The sequence below is a fragment of the Engraulis encrasicolus genome, chromosome 1 (assembly GCF_034702125.1).
Source record: "Engraulis encrasicolus isolate BLACKSEA-1 chromosome 1, IST_EnEncr_1.0, whole genome shotgun sequence".
NCBI classification, from domain to species: domain Eukaryota; kingdom Metazoa; phylum Chordata; class Actinopteri; order Clupeiformes; family Engraulidae; genus Engraulis; species Engraulis encrasicolus.
The window spans coordinates 43202802-43217819 of record NC_085857.1 but is presented as its reverse complement, the minus strand read 5'-3'; the positions used below and the strand labels follow the sequence as shown (position 1 = coordinate 43217819).

Here is a 15018-nt window from a genome sequence, read left to right as displayed (position 1 = left end):
CATCAACTAAATCTTAGTGTAACTACATCTTAACTCCGTAGAAACCCTCCGAACCCCGCCGCTGCCCTCCTCCCTTGGGAGTCTTTAGGAACTCTGTGCACGTGACTCTGCGGTGCAACTGACGCTGAAGGTGACACAGAGGGCGTGACCGCAGCCAGTCTGCCTGCCTGCCTGCCTGCCTGCCTGCCTGCCTGCCTGCCTGCCTGCCTGCCTGCCTGCCTGCCTGCCTGCCTCCCTGCCTGCCTGCCTGCCTGCCTGCCTGCCAACGAAGACGTCACACAACGGGAGCACCCCTCGGATATCAATAAAAAAAATGCATGTTTAAAGTCACATAGCTGCTTTGTTTTCTGAACGTGTATACAAAGTACAAAGTCGCATCCTTCAGTTAGCCCTTAGAACCACAAAGGGGTGGGAGACTACAGCATGCTAAAGAAGACATCATGTCACAGGACCAACACCCCTCCCCGGGTATCAACAAAATGCATTCTTTTTTTTTCTTTTTTTATTTCTCCTTTATTTTACTAGGGTAGTCACATTGACGCAATTGCCTCTTCTCCAAGGAGGCCCTAGCCAAGAAACACAAATGTATACCTATACAAATACATTCATTTTTATACAAATATAGCTCCAATGAGGAACCCCCCTGTCATATACCTAAATAAATCAGACACTGTGTGGGCCCCCTATAGCCTATACATGGGGCCCCGGTGACTTAGTCACACTTAACACCCCCACCCCCCCCCCCCCCCCGCCCCCCCCACCCCCCCCCCCCCCCCCCCCCCCCCCGGGCCTGCTATCATATGTGGAACTGGGGGGAGTGCTCAGAGAAGTCATGACATCACCACCTACTGTAGAACTGAGTAATTACAGCATGAACCAACCAGGAAGACAATAAACCTTGCATAGAGTAACAGTTGTCTAAGCCCTTACTTATTCATGACAAGGGAGACTATAGGGATGCACCGATACCACTTTTTTGAAAACCGATACAAGTACGAGTACATTAATGTGTGTACTTGCCGATACCGAGTACCGATACCGATACCTTTTACCACCAAAATACAATGAAAATAAATGCATGGCCTTGTTTTTTTCCACCTGTGATATTTGTATTGTTCATTTCCATGTAGATTTAAATGTTAGTAAATGTATGAGGTGGCACTTTTTTCCATGCTGATTTCAAGTCCACAGAACATGACAAGATTTTGCATTGTTGAGTAATAGTAGTACTCGTAGCTGGTATCGGCAAGTGCTTGACGAGTACGAGTACGAGTATAATGAGCAGTATCGGGAGCCGATACCGATACCAGTATCGGTATCGGTGCATCGCTAGTAGACTATATATAGCAAGTGTATGCTCAACATTGTCAAAAGCACTAGGACAGGGTGGGGCTTTCACAAGTACAAATCCAATGTCTCAGTTACAACACGACTTGAGTATTATTACATTATATTGAAGCTGACGGCCTTATCCACAGAGATTCACAGTGATGTGGGTACTAGAGGGATAGCCACAACAAGGGGTTAGATCACGGGTTCTCAACCTTTTTTGAACAAACGCCCCCTGGACCTCATCCTAAGCCTGCCAAAGCCCCCCTTAGTATTAAAAAAAACAAATGCCCCCAATAACAACTAAACACCGCCCCTCTCAACGGAATCCTTCTCAACGCCCCCCTAGGGCTCCCCAACGCACCCTGAGGGGGCTGCACCACCCCCGGCACTGGTTAATTACTCCTCCCACCAACCTGGCAGGTCGGGAGTCGAACCGGCAACCTTTGGGCTACAAGTCTGACGCCCTAACCACTTACCCATGACTGCCCATGACTAGGCTATAGAGCAGGGATGTCAAACTCAGGCCCGGGGGCCAAATTTGGCCCGCAGAGCCATTTTATTCGGCCTGCACGATAATTTCAAATGTGTATTACAATTGGCCCACATACACCATTAATGTTAGCCTGGCTCTCGCGAGACCCCTAGTGCTTCGTGCATCTTCGTTACACTTCGTGAGAATCCATCTGCGTGAGAACCAGGTTACATTAATGTATAGCGTACACTTGAACATGAAATTTGCTGTATCACAGGATGTTGAACAGACAAATATGATGGGAAAGATTGTATGTGAAATTTAACTATCGTTAGTTCGGCTCGCAACTTCCTTCCAGATTTTAAATTTGGCCCTCAGTCAATTTGAGTGTGACACCCCTGCTATAGAGACTATATTATGTCTGGGAATTATTGTCACAAGCTTTTGGTGGTGAAGCATTTGTAAGTCATCATGTCAACATGGACCACAGTACATTTTGACAAAAAAAAGCTGTCAAAAAGGGCATATTTTGTCCAGTAGGGCAAACGTGCAGGTACTTTAGCACCACGGTGTCCTTATCTGTGCACACGTGCACGCCCATGCCAGAGATGTTAGGATGACATCAACAGTGCTTCTCCCGTCACAACTTACAAGAGTGAGATAAGGATCAAAAGGGAGCTGTGTTGAATGATCCCCTTTTATCTTGTCTTTCCCATTACACTGGAACATCCTCCTGACCACTAGGGCAGCAAAATATCTCGAAAATGTACAGAAATCGTGATATCAAGAGTGGCGATATGCGTATCGCAAAAATGACCTAAATATCACAAACAAGTAAAACATTTCTGTGCCGTCCAATCACTTGCTGAATGTCAACAAATGTGCAAAAAGCCTACCATGACCAAAGCCCCCCCCCCCCCCCCAAACAGACCAACAAATTAGCGACAAGAAAAACACTCGGCTTTATTTCTAAATATCATTATCGAGGTATTGCACGCCGTTATCGACCATCTTTTTTTTCTGATATTGTGCAAGCCTACTGACCACTGTTTTCAACTGGCTCTGCCATGTACTCCAAATCCATCACATTATCATCAGGGCTGTATAACGATACATTGAACTCACGATTTGGTTTGTATAACGATTCATGACCTACGGTTCGATACACCCCACGATTTTACATTGCCAACATTGTGGATGTGGTTAAAGAAATAGCACCTATAATCATCGGCAAAAGATCGATCCACAAAGTTGTGAATCGATATCACACTTTTCGAACATGAATCGACATTGGATCGCGATTCGATCTTTTGAACCCAGCGAAAGTTACAGCCCTAATTATCATCATCCCATCCCCACTGAACCTCAAGGTGATTAACACCAAAAAGCAATTCATCCACTGTCTTCCTCTTTGAACGTTGTCATGTTCATCTTGAACCAAGCTAAAACATGTAGGTGCAATGTAGGGATGCAAACGATTAATCGATTAATCGACATTAGTCGATCAATGTATTATCGATTAAAAAAAATCGATTAAAAACCATTAATCGCAATTAATCGACAATTCAACTGACAAGAGACCCAGGTGAAATGGACATGTGAAGAGTGTGTGTGACGAGGGTTGTGATAGTGGAAACATTTAAATCACACACAGAATGAATTTAAATTTAGTATTTTATCTCAATTTTGTATTAAAGTTTTGAGATTTAGTAGGGTTTTTTTCAGAGAAACTGAAATTTCGGGGGGAAAACGCCGCTTATCAATTAATCGTAAGTCGATGGATAAGGCTATCAACTAATGATTAATGAATTAATCGATAATTTGAATCCTTAGTGCAATGTATATTAACTCCATCTCACTTGCAAAACAGAGGGGGAAAAAACACTCATCATTACTCCTATTGCTACAGCACATTGTAGCAACCACACAAATCCAGGTGGTGGATATAGTCTCTCTCTCTCTCTCCACAATGAGAATTACAATTTGTTTATCTGTTTACAGCTTGCCAGGTATCTCCTTTCTCTTTTTATATAATTATAATTCACTGTGCAACTCATCTGCAAGGGTTGCAGCATCCCCACATAACTACACATGGGAGTAGACAGCTATCCTCCTGCTCTGAAAGAAAGAAGCCAACACTTTTCTCAGCTGCTCACACTGTAAATGCTTTGTCACCATGTTATGTCAGATGTTATGACACCTTACACTGCAGGGCAGTAGAAAGCAGATGCGTATGACAATAAATGCAATACAATAAAGCATATTGAGTAGCATTTGATATAATATACTCGAGCAAGCAACACAATATGATATATCAGAACAACACACCACGTCACGTCATTCGAGTGTAATGAATCTACCTTGTTTTTCAACCTTGTATAGCAGACATTACAGAGTAGGCAAATGGATCAATCAGTGTGGGCAGGGCTGAAAGCAGTTTATTAGACGTGTGACAACACATATAATGCGCTTTAGGACCACCAAAAGTGCGGAAATCCATCTCAGTGCACAGTATAGGCGGAAATCAATGAACACGAGTAGCTTGCAAATGGTCTGCTTTCACATTTTCATTTCCTACATTATTTTCCTTGACATGATTGATGCAGCTGCCTGGTCAATATTATTTCAAGCCTTTACAACGATTGTGCGCCTCAGAAACTCAACCGGAATAACAATAAATCACGACAATTAGGCCACGTCTCTGCTATCGTAATACACATTGTGAACAAACAAACAAACAAACTTGACGTCAAGTTAGTTCAACATCGCGTAACTCACATGCACACTGACATACTGACTGCATTTTCTGACGAGTCCCATCAAAGTTTTATGGGGTGAAAAAAACAGGCAGAACCCCATGCCCTCCCGTTTCATCATGCCCTGGCATGATGTCGGAAGCAGCCTAGTGAACCCCAGTTACAGCCGCAACTTCCACCACTGGCCCAGTGGTGGAAGTTGCGGCTGTAACTGGGGTTCACTAGGCTGCTTCCGACTCCAGGCTGCTTCCTACCATCACCCAGATTTGGGGTCAGGTACAGTAACCTGACGAGTAGGTGACTCTATGGAGCAAAACCTCATTTCTCTGAACAACCACAAGTAAACTAATACTTAACCAGGTCAACTATTTAACGATGCTGAAATATCCTGGAATTGATGAAAGCCCAACTGGGAAACTCCAACTCCCATTGTCATTGTCAATCATAGCACTGAAACAGCACTAACCAAAATGATAAGTGATCTTAGGCTCAGCACTGCTACTAACAAAGTTTCAGCACTTATCCTCCTCGACCTCAGTGCAGCCTTTGACACGATAGACCATAACATACTTATTGACCGCCTTGAATCTTGGGTAGGACTGTCCGGCCACGTCTTAGAGTGGTTCAAAACATATATTACAGGAAGGCAATTTTTTGTCACCATTGAAGAAGAGGTCTACAACAAGTATGATGTGCCTTTTAGAGTTGCTCAGGGTAGTTGCTTGGGCCCTCTCCTCTTCTCTCTCTATATGTTGCCCCTGGCCTCCATCATCAGAGAGCACAATGTTGATTTTCATAGCTACGCCGATGATACACAATTATATATCTCTGTTGAGCCTAGCCAAACCACTGCCTTGACTAAATGCATGTCTGCCATCACAGATTGGATGAACAATAACTTCCTAAAATTAAATGAGGATAAAACTTAAGTGCTGCTGCTAATTGGCCCTAAGGAAAAACGTGCAAAACTCCACTCAAGCCTAGGTGACCTAAGCATGCATATTAAAGATAAGGTTACTAGCCTAGGTGTGGTCATAGACTCGGATTTGAGCTTTGAGCCTCACATCAACAAGATGACAAAATCAGCTTTTTTCCATCTTAGAAATGTCAACAAAGTGCGCGGCTTGGCCCCCCGACAAGACGCTGAAAAACGTATTCATGCTTTTGTCACCAGTAGGCTAGACTACTGTAATGCTCTCTTCTCTGGCCTGCCAAAAAAGTTAATTGACAAATTACAACTCATTCAAAATTCTGCGGCAAGAATCCTAACAAGAACCAGAAGGAGAGAGCACATCACTCCTGTCTTGGCAGACCTGCACTGGTTGCCTGTCTCATACAGAATTGACTTTAAGATTCTGCTGACAGTATTTAGAGCATTAAATGGACTTGCCCCCAGTTACATCTCTGACATGCTCTCTTTTTATGCCCCTGCTCGAGTTCTCAGGTCCACTGATGCCAAGCTGCTAAGGACCCCCCCTGCAAAAGAAGATTGGCGACGCCGCGTTCTTGTGCTATGCGCCCAAGAGATGGAATGCCCTCCCCATCGAGATCTGATCAGCCAGCTCCGTCGACTCCTTCAAGAAGCAGCTGAAGACCCACCTTTTCACCCTTGCCAACTCCTAGCTGCAAAGGCGTCACAGCGTCCCAGCAGCGTCCTTAAACCAGCCCTGGCAGGGGGCTCCCCTAGGTGGCCGCTGGTCTCTGCCTGGGGTTTCTTCCTGGCTATAGGGTTTTTTTTCTCTGACCTTTTTGTGCTCCCCCCCCCCACAAACTATGAATCAAGTGAAAAGGGGTTTTTTCCCTCACCTCTGATGCCACCAGTGGCCACATCTGAGCGCCCAAATTCAGTGTGCCTATCTATGACTTATGCTGGTCCCAGCCACTATGGACCTTTCACCTCTAAAAATCCTGGTTCCAACCTACGTGGACCTTATGACTCCACAATCTCTATCTATCTCTCTCTTCTTCCTCTGCCTTCCTGCTGTTTCTGCCTCTCCTCTCTACCTCTCCTTTTAAATCCATCTCTCTTTCCCATTTGTTAAGCACTTTGAGTTACATGCCTTGTATGACACAGTGCTATTCAAATACATTATTATTATTATTATTATTATTATTATTATTATTATTATTGTGACAGCACTCCACAGCACACAAGTGTTCACTGCACACAACGAAATTGCATTTATGCCTCACCCGTGCAAGGGGGCAGCCCCCAATGGCGCCCCAAGGGAACAGTGCGGCAGGACGGTACCATGCTCAAGGTACCTCAGTCATGGAGGAGGATGGTGGAGAGCACTGGTGAATTGCTCTCCCCACCAACCTGGCGGGACGGGAGTCGAACCGGCAACCTTTGGGCTACAAGTCTGATGCCCCAACCGCTTACCCATGACTGATGATGCCTTAATCTGACAATGCACAAACTTGCAGGAACTGAGTGAACTGACGACATCTAAAATGAATGAATTCTGAGTGAGTTCAACAACACATTCAAAATTCCATTCACAGGTCAGAAAACAGGAAATAATGCTATGCCTGGAGTCATCAGAACATTTCAAAGCTATTTTTACGATATACTGCAACATTTTAAGAGTACCACCTGTACGGGCCATTTCAGACCTGAGATCTTTCAATTCTGCATTCATTCATGTAACACAACGCCAAGTCACACCTAGTGGGCAACTGCCACATGCTATATATTCACTGTGTGTTTAAAAGACAAAGCACATTGTTACAACTCATCTTGTTTATCAAGTCACAAAACAGAGCATTTCTTTCTCAGATGCCATTGTGACTAGGACCTATGAACTAATGCGCTAGCTTAAGAACTGCAGTGATCAGAAAAGGTAAGATAATGGAATTTAATTTAATTCTCGCCCATGTTAATGTAATGCAGCAGCATATTATTTATTGATGCGACAGCCAATTATGTCCCATTAAATTATTTATAATCTCCCCCTTCCACACAAAGGATACTATATTTGCCTTTGCCAGGAAGGATGAGGAAGGGGTCTTTGTTTTTATTACAAGCACCAGGACCACTGATAGCATTTTAAAGACTTTTGATGGGTACATATTATTAGATACAGTTCAGCAGGTAACAGCATGTAATACTGCGTACTTCCAGGGTTAGTGTTCAGTAGGTACATGTAGATACATAAAATAAAAATGAAGTGTTTCCCCTTCTGATCAATTCATGTGCAAGCATGCTTTCTTTCAAAAACAATCAACAGGGTGATGATGATTATTTACACTTGTTGAAGGAGAGTTGTATAGCAACTGCTTGCAGAGTTTGGTTCTAGTTTGGTGAAGACCAAAAAGGCTTAATGCATTGTGCAGCCCAGGGGATGGCAAAACCTTTCTGTTTGCAGGCCACATACAGGGAAAAATTGCCTTCCAATAGACGAGAGTAAAACAAATAGCACTTGTTTTAAAGAGTTCACCACGACAGAGAGACTGCATTCTAGATCTGAAAACATGCAGCCTTGTCTCATATGCCATGCTGTTGGATGAAGCTAATAACAAGCATAACACTAAAACCATGCACTCCAATGGATACTTAGGTAAATGTAACAACAATGATTTAATGTCTTGGCCCTACCGTGGCTCTGACGGTAGGGCACTAGGCTGCTACGCCGATGACCCGGGTTCGATTCTGGCCCGGGTCCTACGCCGACCCTTTCCCACATCTCTTTCTCCCATTCGTTTCCTGTCACTCCTTCACTGTCCATTGAATTTCTTTGTGACTTTCTGGTTAAGAGGACGTCCCACACTAACATAGGTGGACATACTCAAGAAGGATTTAGGAGCCCAGAGTACCAGCGAACTGAAAAGATGTATGGAGAATCGAGTGACTGGAGCGACGATGGAAGGCTCGTCTGAGGACGACCTAGAGAGATTCTGGTGGACTGCATAACACAGATGAGAGTGGATGGCCGCATACGAACCCCGGGCCTTTTAATTAGCCCACCCTAGATTGCTTGCTAACACTTTTGCCAAGAGTGTGCGAGTTGACTGAAGCTGGTCCCCATCCTGATGCTGGAGTGTGTACTAGTGACGCCCTAACGCTAATCCTGCCGAGAGTTGGAGACCTTTTTCTGACCTGAAATCAAGTGGGTTGAATAATTCATAAAGATTTGTGTGTTATTGTTTGTTCCGTTTGAGCACGTCTCTTTGTGTGTGTGTGTGTGTGTGTGTGTGTGTGTGTGTGTGTGTGTGTGTGTGTGTGTGTGTGTGTGTGTGTGTGTGTGTGTGTGTGTGTGTGTGTGTGTGTGTGTCTGTCTGTTGCGCATGGGCAAGAGGTGTCTCCTATATTAACCCATTAAGATCAAGAGTTAACTTACATCTCTGGGTGTTTACCTTTAACATCAGCTGCTATGCACGTTTACCTTTCACAGCATTGGCAAATTTGATACATTTTAGTTAGGGCGTATGGAATAACAAAAAAAACCCTAAATAATATCATAATTGATTACAATGTACAGTATAACTACCAAATAATTGGGAAGCCAAAGAAGAACTTTGGACTTAAACTTGTGCATTATCTGAACTCGATAAAATGATATGTACGTGGTTACACTACATATACTACTTATATACTATATAAAAAAATATTATACTTTTAATAAACAACATACCACTTTGCTAACTTAATTAATACTCAAAAATAAGGAATTCCGAGCAGAAGCCAGGAAAGGCACTTGTGCAGGAGCTATGTGAAGGGCGCTAACACCCCAAGCCAGCATTCCGGTGTTAGCATGACAATGAGTGGACTGCCCTAGACACAGTGCATTCCAGAAGGGCACATTATCCAATGCAAACCCCCCCTCACATCACTTCACCTCCCTGCAACCTTCCAGACACCCCCCACGACACACACACACACACCCACAAGCTGCAATGCAATAATGCCATTCAAGAACTGCCAGTCATCTTTATATATATTTTTTTTAAATCCTAACTACACACACACATATATATATAGCTTAAATAGTCTTACGCAATGGTGTCATGAGGAATTGCCATTGATACGCCAAGCTTCAGTGAACTTTCCTTTACAGTCTTCCTCTAGCCACACCAAACACTCCTTCTCCCTATCTCTCTCTCTCTCTCTCATTCACATACAAGCTCACACGCTATTGGTGGCATAGTGCCTTTTTTGTGTCAAGCTAGGCAACAATCTTTAGTTTAGCTGCTGTGACCTCACGACTGACAAATGACAGTCTTGTCATGGAAGGTGATTTGTGTTAACCCCCCCCCAACTCACCCCCGGGATTTCTGAGAGAGAGAGAGAGAGACAGAGAGAGAGAGAGAGAGAGAGAGAGAGAGAGAGAGAGAGAGAGAGAGAGAGAGAGAGAGAGAGAGAGAGAGAGAGAGAGAGAGAGAGAGAGAGAGAGAGACTGTGTCTCATTGATCCATCCATCCCCACATCCCCATCCTCTCATACTGGGGCCTGCCTTTGCATAAAGGACGGAAAAGTGCAGAGTCATGTGCCTGCTGCAGCCCAAACAACTGGCCCCTGATATCTTCGTATTATCAATAATTCAAGACTTGTGTGGTCCTATTGATGATGGATCCACGCTAAGCATCTTTTCACTGCATAGCATATGGGGCACACATTCCTACACTGCAGTGGAGAGGTGCTAAAAACAAACCGGTTCCAATGGTAAAAGGATGGACATGATATTATTAGCAGTGTCCAGTGAGTGATCTAGAACTAAGCCACAACGCTATAGTTTCAAAACCTTTCAGATGATTAGAAATAGCATGTCCTGCCTGGGTGTGCTGACTTGGACTTGTTGAAGGATGATGAGCCACATGAAATTCAACTGGAGCTGAAACTTGCAGGCTTTGTTCCACCATCCCCTCTCACTACAAGTATAGAACTAGATTGCCCAAACCTAAAGCCTACAAAAAGACCTATAAATCGACCTTTCAACTCAATCTCTGCCGCATGCCGTAGCTATGTAGGGTAGATGACAAGATCCATCTCAGTAACGGGCCTAGTTCGACATTACTCGCCCCTGTTTTGTGCCAGCTCGATACCGTTCAGAGAACAGAAAGCCAGCACATTTCACATTGTCCAAGGACGGCTGTCTGCATTTTACGCATTTAGGAAAGCCAAACTAACCGAATACTATTCACGTACAATTTCCAGTGAACGACGTGTGTGAAATCCTCATTTCCCATGCACGAGCTAGGCTGACCCGTGATGGGAGCATCAGATAACAGGTAGCCTAATCATCGCGACCCAGTGGCGAGATGTAGCAGCTTACAAAAAAGACCTTGAATAGCTTGTGACTTTTGGTTCGGTTCGAGACCTGCATGGAACTGCATGTGCTAAGCGTTTGGTCCACATTTGAACAAAGTGACACAAAGGAAAAGCTTTCCACAATTCCAAAGGATCCATAATATCGGGAATCCGTGATGGGAGTAGGCTAACACTGTGTACCAAGCAGAAAACAATGAGGTGTACGCTTTAGTCCAACTGAACTGATACGCTGTCAATGGGGACATCATAATAATCATGTGCCCTGTTGAAGTTACATTTTAACACTGCTTCTGTGAACAGTGGCGCGTTGATGATAGCCCAACAGCAATAATGTATCCATGATTAGGTCAGCCAGTTCCAGCTCATCTGATACAGATAAGATGTATGGAGTTATCTATCATCGATGATGATACGCTGCTACACTGTGTCAACTTCATGTTGCACAAACACGTTCGGGAGCTTTCAGATGGTTAATAACAAAAATGTGCACGGGGTGTATTAATTTGGGTATGTGGGTTCAGGCACCCCTCTAAAAATGACGTTAATTCATTCCAAGTCGGCAAAAAAACAGAGGGGTTGTATCGGCGGCTAAATCATCAGCTGGCTGGCTAGCTAGTTGCCCATGCGATATTGAAAGCGATCCGCCAGCTCCCCCATAATTATTGTGCGGCGACATCACTTCAATTGTCGCTGGCTAAAATGTAACCAAACACATTTCCTTGTGCATTTGTTAGCCCAGCCATTCAAACGAGAATTAGCATTCCAGCACTTACATTTTCCGTATCACGTTCATTCACAGTAGGCAATGGCGTTCTGGTCGACATTTTGTGCTTTCAGGCCTCTTCCAAAACACCGAACAAGGCAGCGTAGAAAACAGCACGACTACTAAGGGAGGATATTTTTCCAACTCCGACTGCTAAAACGCCACCATTTCCGAACCGGACCGACTTAACGGCGGTGGTCTTAACTATCCATCTTCTGGTGGTATCCTCCTCGCAGTGCGGGCCTTCGCCGATAGATGCAACCCAGGTAGGCTAAGCAGAAGCAGAGCTGGCGAATAGCGGACACCCTGTAAGATGAGTTTCAAACGCGCCCTGCATTGATCCACCCGACAGCGACGAGCAAGAAGAGGGGGGTATTCGTTATTTGCGGCGGCCTGTGAAATGCACCCAAACCCATGTTCTGGTGATTGGGACGTTTCTTTAACTTGAGATCTTTTTTGATTGTCTGATGAACTGTGCAATTTTTTTAAAAGAGAAAGGAATAATAAAACGAAAGAACAAGTTTTAGTTATAACCAAGAGACCCAGATCACTTTATGACTGCGCGCAATATGGCAGGCATGCAATTCTCGCAACAATTTGGTCCACAATGTACTTTCTAATTGCATGTTCTATTTAAAAAGCCACGGGTAACCCGTGTTTATGATCTAATTTTTAAATTCAAGACTTGCATCATAAAGGTGCTAGGAGCGACATCCCCATCTATTGGCTGGGCGTTACCATTACGCATGGACGCGCAGTGCATGGCATGCCATCCTCATTGATGCTCTGCTGTCCTCAAATTAATCATCGCCGTGGGTGCTCTGACAAGGCATCCTGCATCTGCAAAGTAGTTCTGTCCTACATACTTTTACTTTTATACTTTTAACATAGCCCTAGACCCCTCGGTATGCCTCTGTGGCGTTGCAATGGCTTTGATATTGCAGTACAGAAGAAAATTATTGCAAAGTGAGCATTTACCTCTGCCTGAAACCACTTTTGTTCATTTTTGTTCTGACATTCTGACAATCAAAAAAGGGTGGATAAAAGGTAATCAAATAGAAACAAAACAGGACAAATTGTTCATTTGGGCTTTGCACTTTTATTGTAGGTCTATCAACAGAAAAGCTCCTGGCTAGGTCATCAAAGCTTTCCGGCTGCAGGTGGTAGCTGGAAGCCTACAATTATATTAGTGAATGTATCAAACATAGGTTTATATGTTAAAAAATAAATGGCACACACTATAAAAAATTTAAAAATCATGTAAAAAATACAAAATGCATAAAAGTACAGCATGTTGTTTTGACAGTTTATAGGCCTATGCTACAATAGACATTTTCTTCATTGAAACAGGCACTTGGGTTTTAAGAGTTCAGTTACTAACTACACCATTTTTATTTACACATTTTTTCCCGGTGAATTAGGCTATTCTATGCAAAATAAAAATGTTTAAACCGTATAAAAACGTATACAATACAAAATAGTACCCTTCTGTACAAAATAATGATAAAACAAGAAATCCTGAAAACACCAGGCATTGAAGGCCTGCGATCAGTGCATGGTCTTTACATGGTGTGTCACACACCCCAGCAACAACATCAACGATCCTCACTTGAACTGCTGAGATAATTTATAATATCAGTTTCACATAAGTGAAAAATATCAAAAACAAAAAAAACAAGTTTGTTAATGGCATCTTCTAGGCCGATACATCTAAAATCACCCCACAACATGACTTATGAAAACAAAATATCACATTATTTTGGTGGGTGAGGGGGAGTGGGGAGGGGTTATTCCATTGTAGACAACCCAGATAGAAAGACAGACAGACAGACAGACAGGTCAGACACACACACACACACACACACACACACACACACACACACACACACACACACACACACACACACACACACACACGCAGGCACACACACGCAGGCAAAACACTTGTACCAGTATGCGCACACGTACATACATACAGCTAAGCATGCAAACAACCACGCACGCACGCACGCACGCACGCACACGTTGACACGCACACACACGCACACACACACACACACGCACACACACACACACACACACACACACACACACACACACACACACACACACACACACACACACACACACACACCAACCCTCACAGCCACCCTAGACCTTGCTTTCGGAGGGCAGATCGCTGAGTGCGGTGACGATGTCGCTGAAGGAGAGCCTGTCTTTAGGGCTGGGGGCCCAGCATTTCATCATCAGCTTATAGACACGCGACGGGCAGCCGTGAGGCGGGGACAACTTCAGCTTCCCCTCCTGAAGATCTGCAAATACGAATATGAATATGAACATGAATACTTTACTGTCCACATTCTGGAAAATTAAGTCTTGAAGTCAGTTCCACCATAGACATTTAAATAGTGAAATCATAATACAAAATTTAAGCATTCATGCATTTTGTATTAAAAAAAAAAACAGCAGAAAGAGTTGTTATAACAATATAGAAACTCTTAATAAGAACATTTAAAAGAATGCTCTTACCCTCAAGGACTTTCTCATCAGACAAATCCGTGTATGGAAGTTCTCCAAAGCTGAAGACCTCCCAGGCGAGCACGGCGAAGGCCCACACGTCTGACTTGGTGGAGAAGTCGTCCTCAAAGACGGCCTCAGAGGGAAGCCAGCGCAGGGGGATCCAGTTCTGCCGGTAGTGATGGTACTCACTATGGGAAGGACAGCATGAATGAATGAATGATTTTATTGACAATCTCAGTTCTTATATAAACAAGTCCGACAGGCAGACAACGATGGGTGCAAACAGTTTTCAATGATTGGGAAAACGCGTCACGGTGGACAGACCAATGGATGGACTAAATACATCATTAAGTTCCATCTAAACCGCACCACATAAAAAAAAACAAAAAAAAGAGAGTCAGGGTAACAAAATAAAGCTCGGAAGCTGATTTCCATTGTGGCCCTTTGATGTTAAATGGCAGCAAACTAAAACGATAGCACAACATTTACATACAGTATAAAGCATACACATGATGCAAACGGGTGTGTTGGTTAACAACAGAGAAACATGATGCTTTTTAATTTCAATTATCTTTTCAAGGATACGGCAATGGCATATACTTATTTTAAAAGTCAATATGGCCCCAAAGCAAATATGCTGGATTTGTGGTACTTGCTAGAAAAGACGCACTAACAAACCACGCCAGTCAACAGTAGAGATCTATTTTCAAATTCAATACACGTGAAAGGATGTTGCCCTAAACCTAACCCAACTTTTAAAGGGGTATGCCACTATTTTGGGGCTTAATACAGTTAAAATTGTTGGCCAGGGTTTATTAAGATGGTAAAGTGTCTTATTTTTCATGTAAGCCGTTGTCTTGCTTTAAGACAAGTTAAAAGAGGGAGCATGTCGCTAAGCTAGTGAAAG

At 43.6% G+C, this 15018-nt stretch overlaps 2 protein-coding genes across 4 annotated transcripts in view; both read right to left on the bottom strand.

Annotated features, from left to right (window-relative positions):
* The window catches only part of mark1 (MAP/microtubule affinity-regulating kinase 1), a 54658-nt gene extending 42737 nt beyond the window's left edge, over nucleotides 1–11921 (bottom strand). For all 3 annotated transcript variants that reach the window (XM_063202905.1, XM_063202915.1, XM_063202923.1), the window contains exon 1: nucleotides 11602–11921. In XM_063202905.1, the coding sequence (XP_063058975.1) occupies nucleotides 11602–11652 (51 nt within the window). In that variant the 5' untranslated portion in view covers nucleotides 11653–11921. The remainder of the gene's footprint in view (nucleotides 1–11601) is intronic.
* Nucleotides 11922–12681: 760 nt separating this feature from the next.
* The window catches only part of ptk7a (protein tyrosine kinase 7a), a 39339-nt gene continuing 37002 nt past the window's right edge, over nucleotides 12682–15018 (bottom strand). Inside the window, exons 19-20 of the mRNA XM_063209304.1 lie at nucleotides 14121–14299; nucleotides 12682–13903 (exon numbers count right to left, since the gene is read on the bottom strand). Of these exons, the coding sequence (XP_063065374.1) occupies nucleotides 13743–13903; nucleotides 14121–14299 (340 nt within the window). The 3' untranslated portion in view covers nucleotides 12682–13742. The remainder of the gene's footprint in view (nucleotides 13904–14120; nucleotides 14300–15018) is intronic.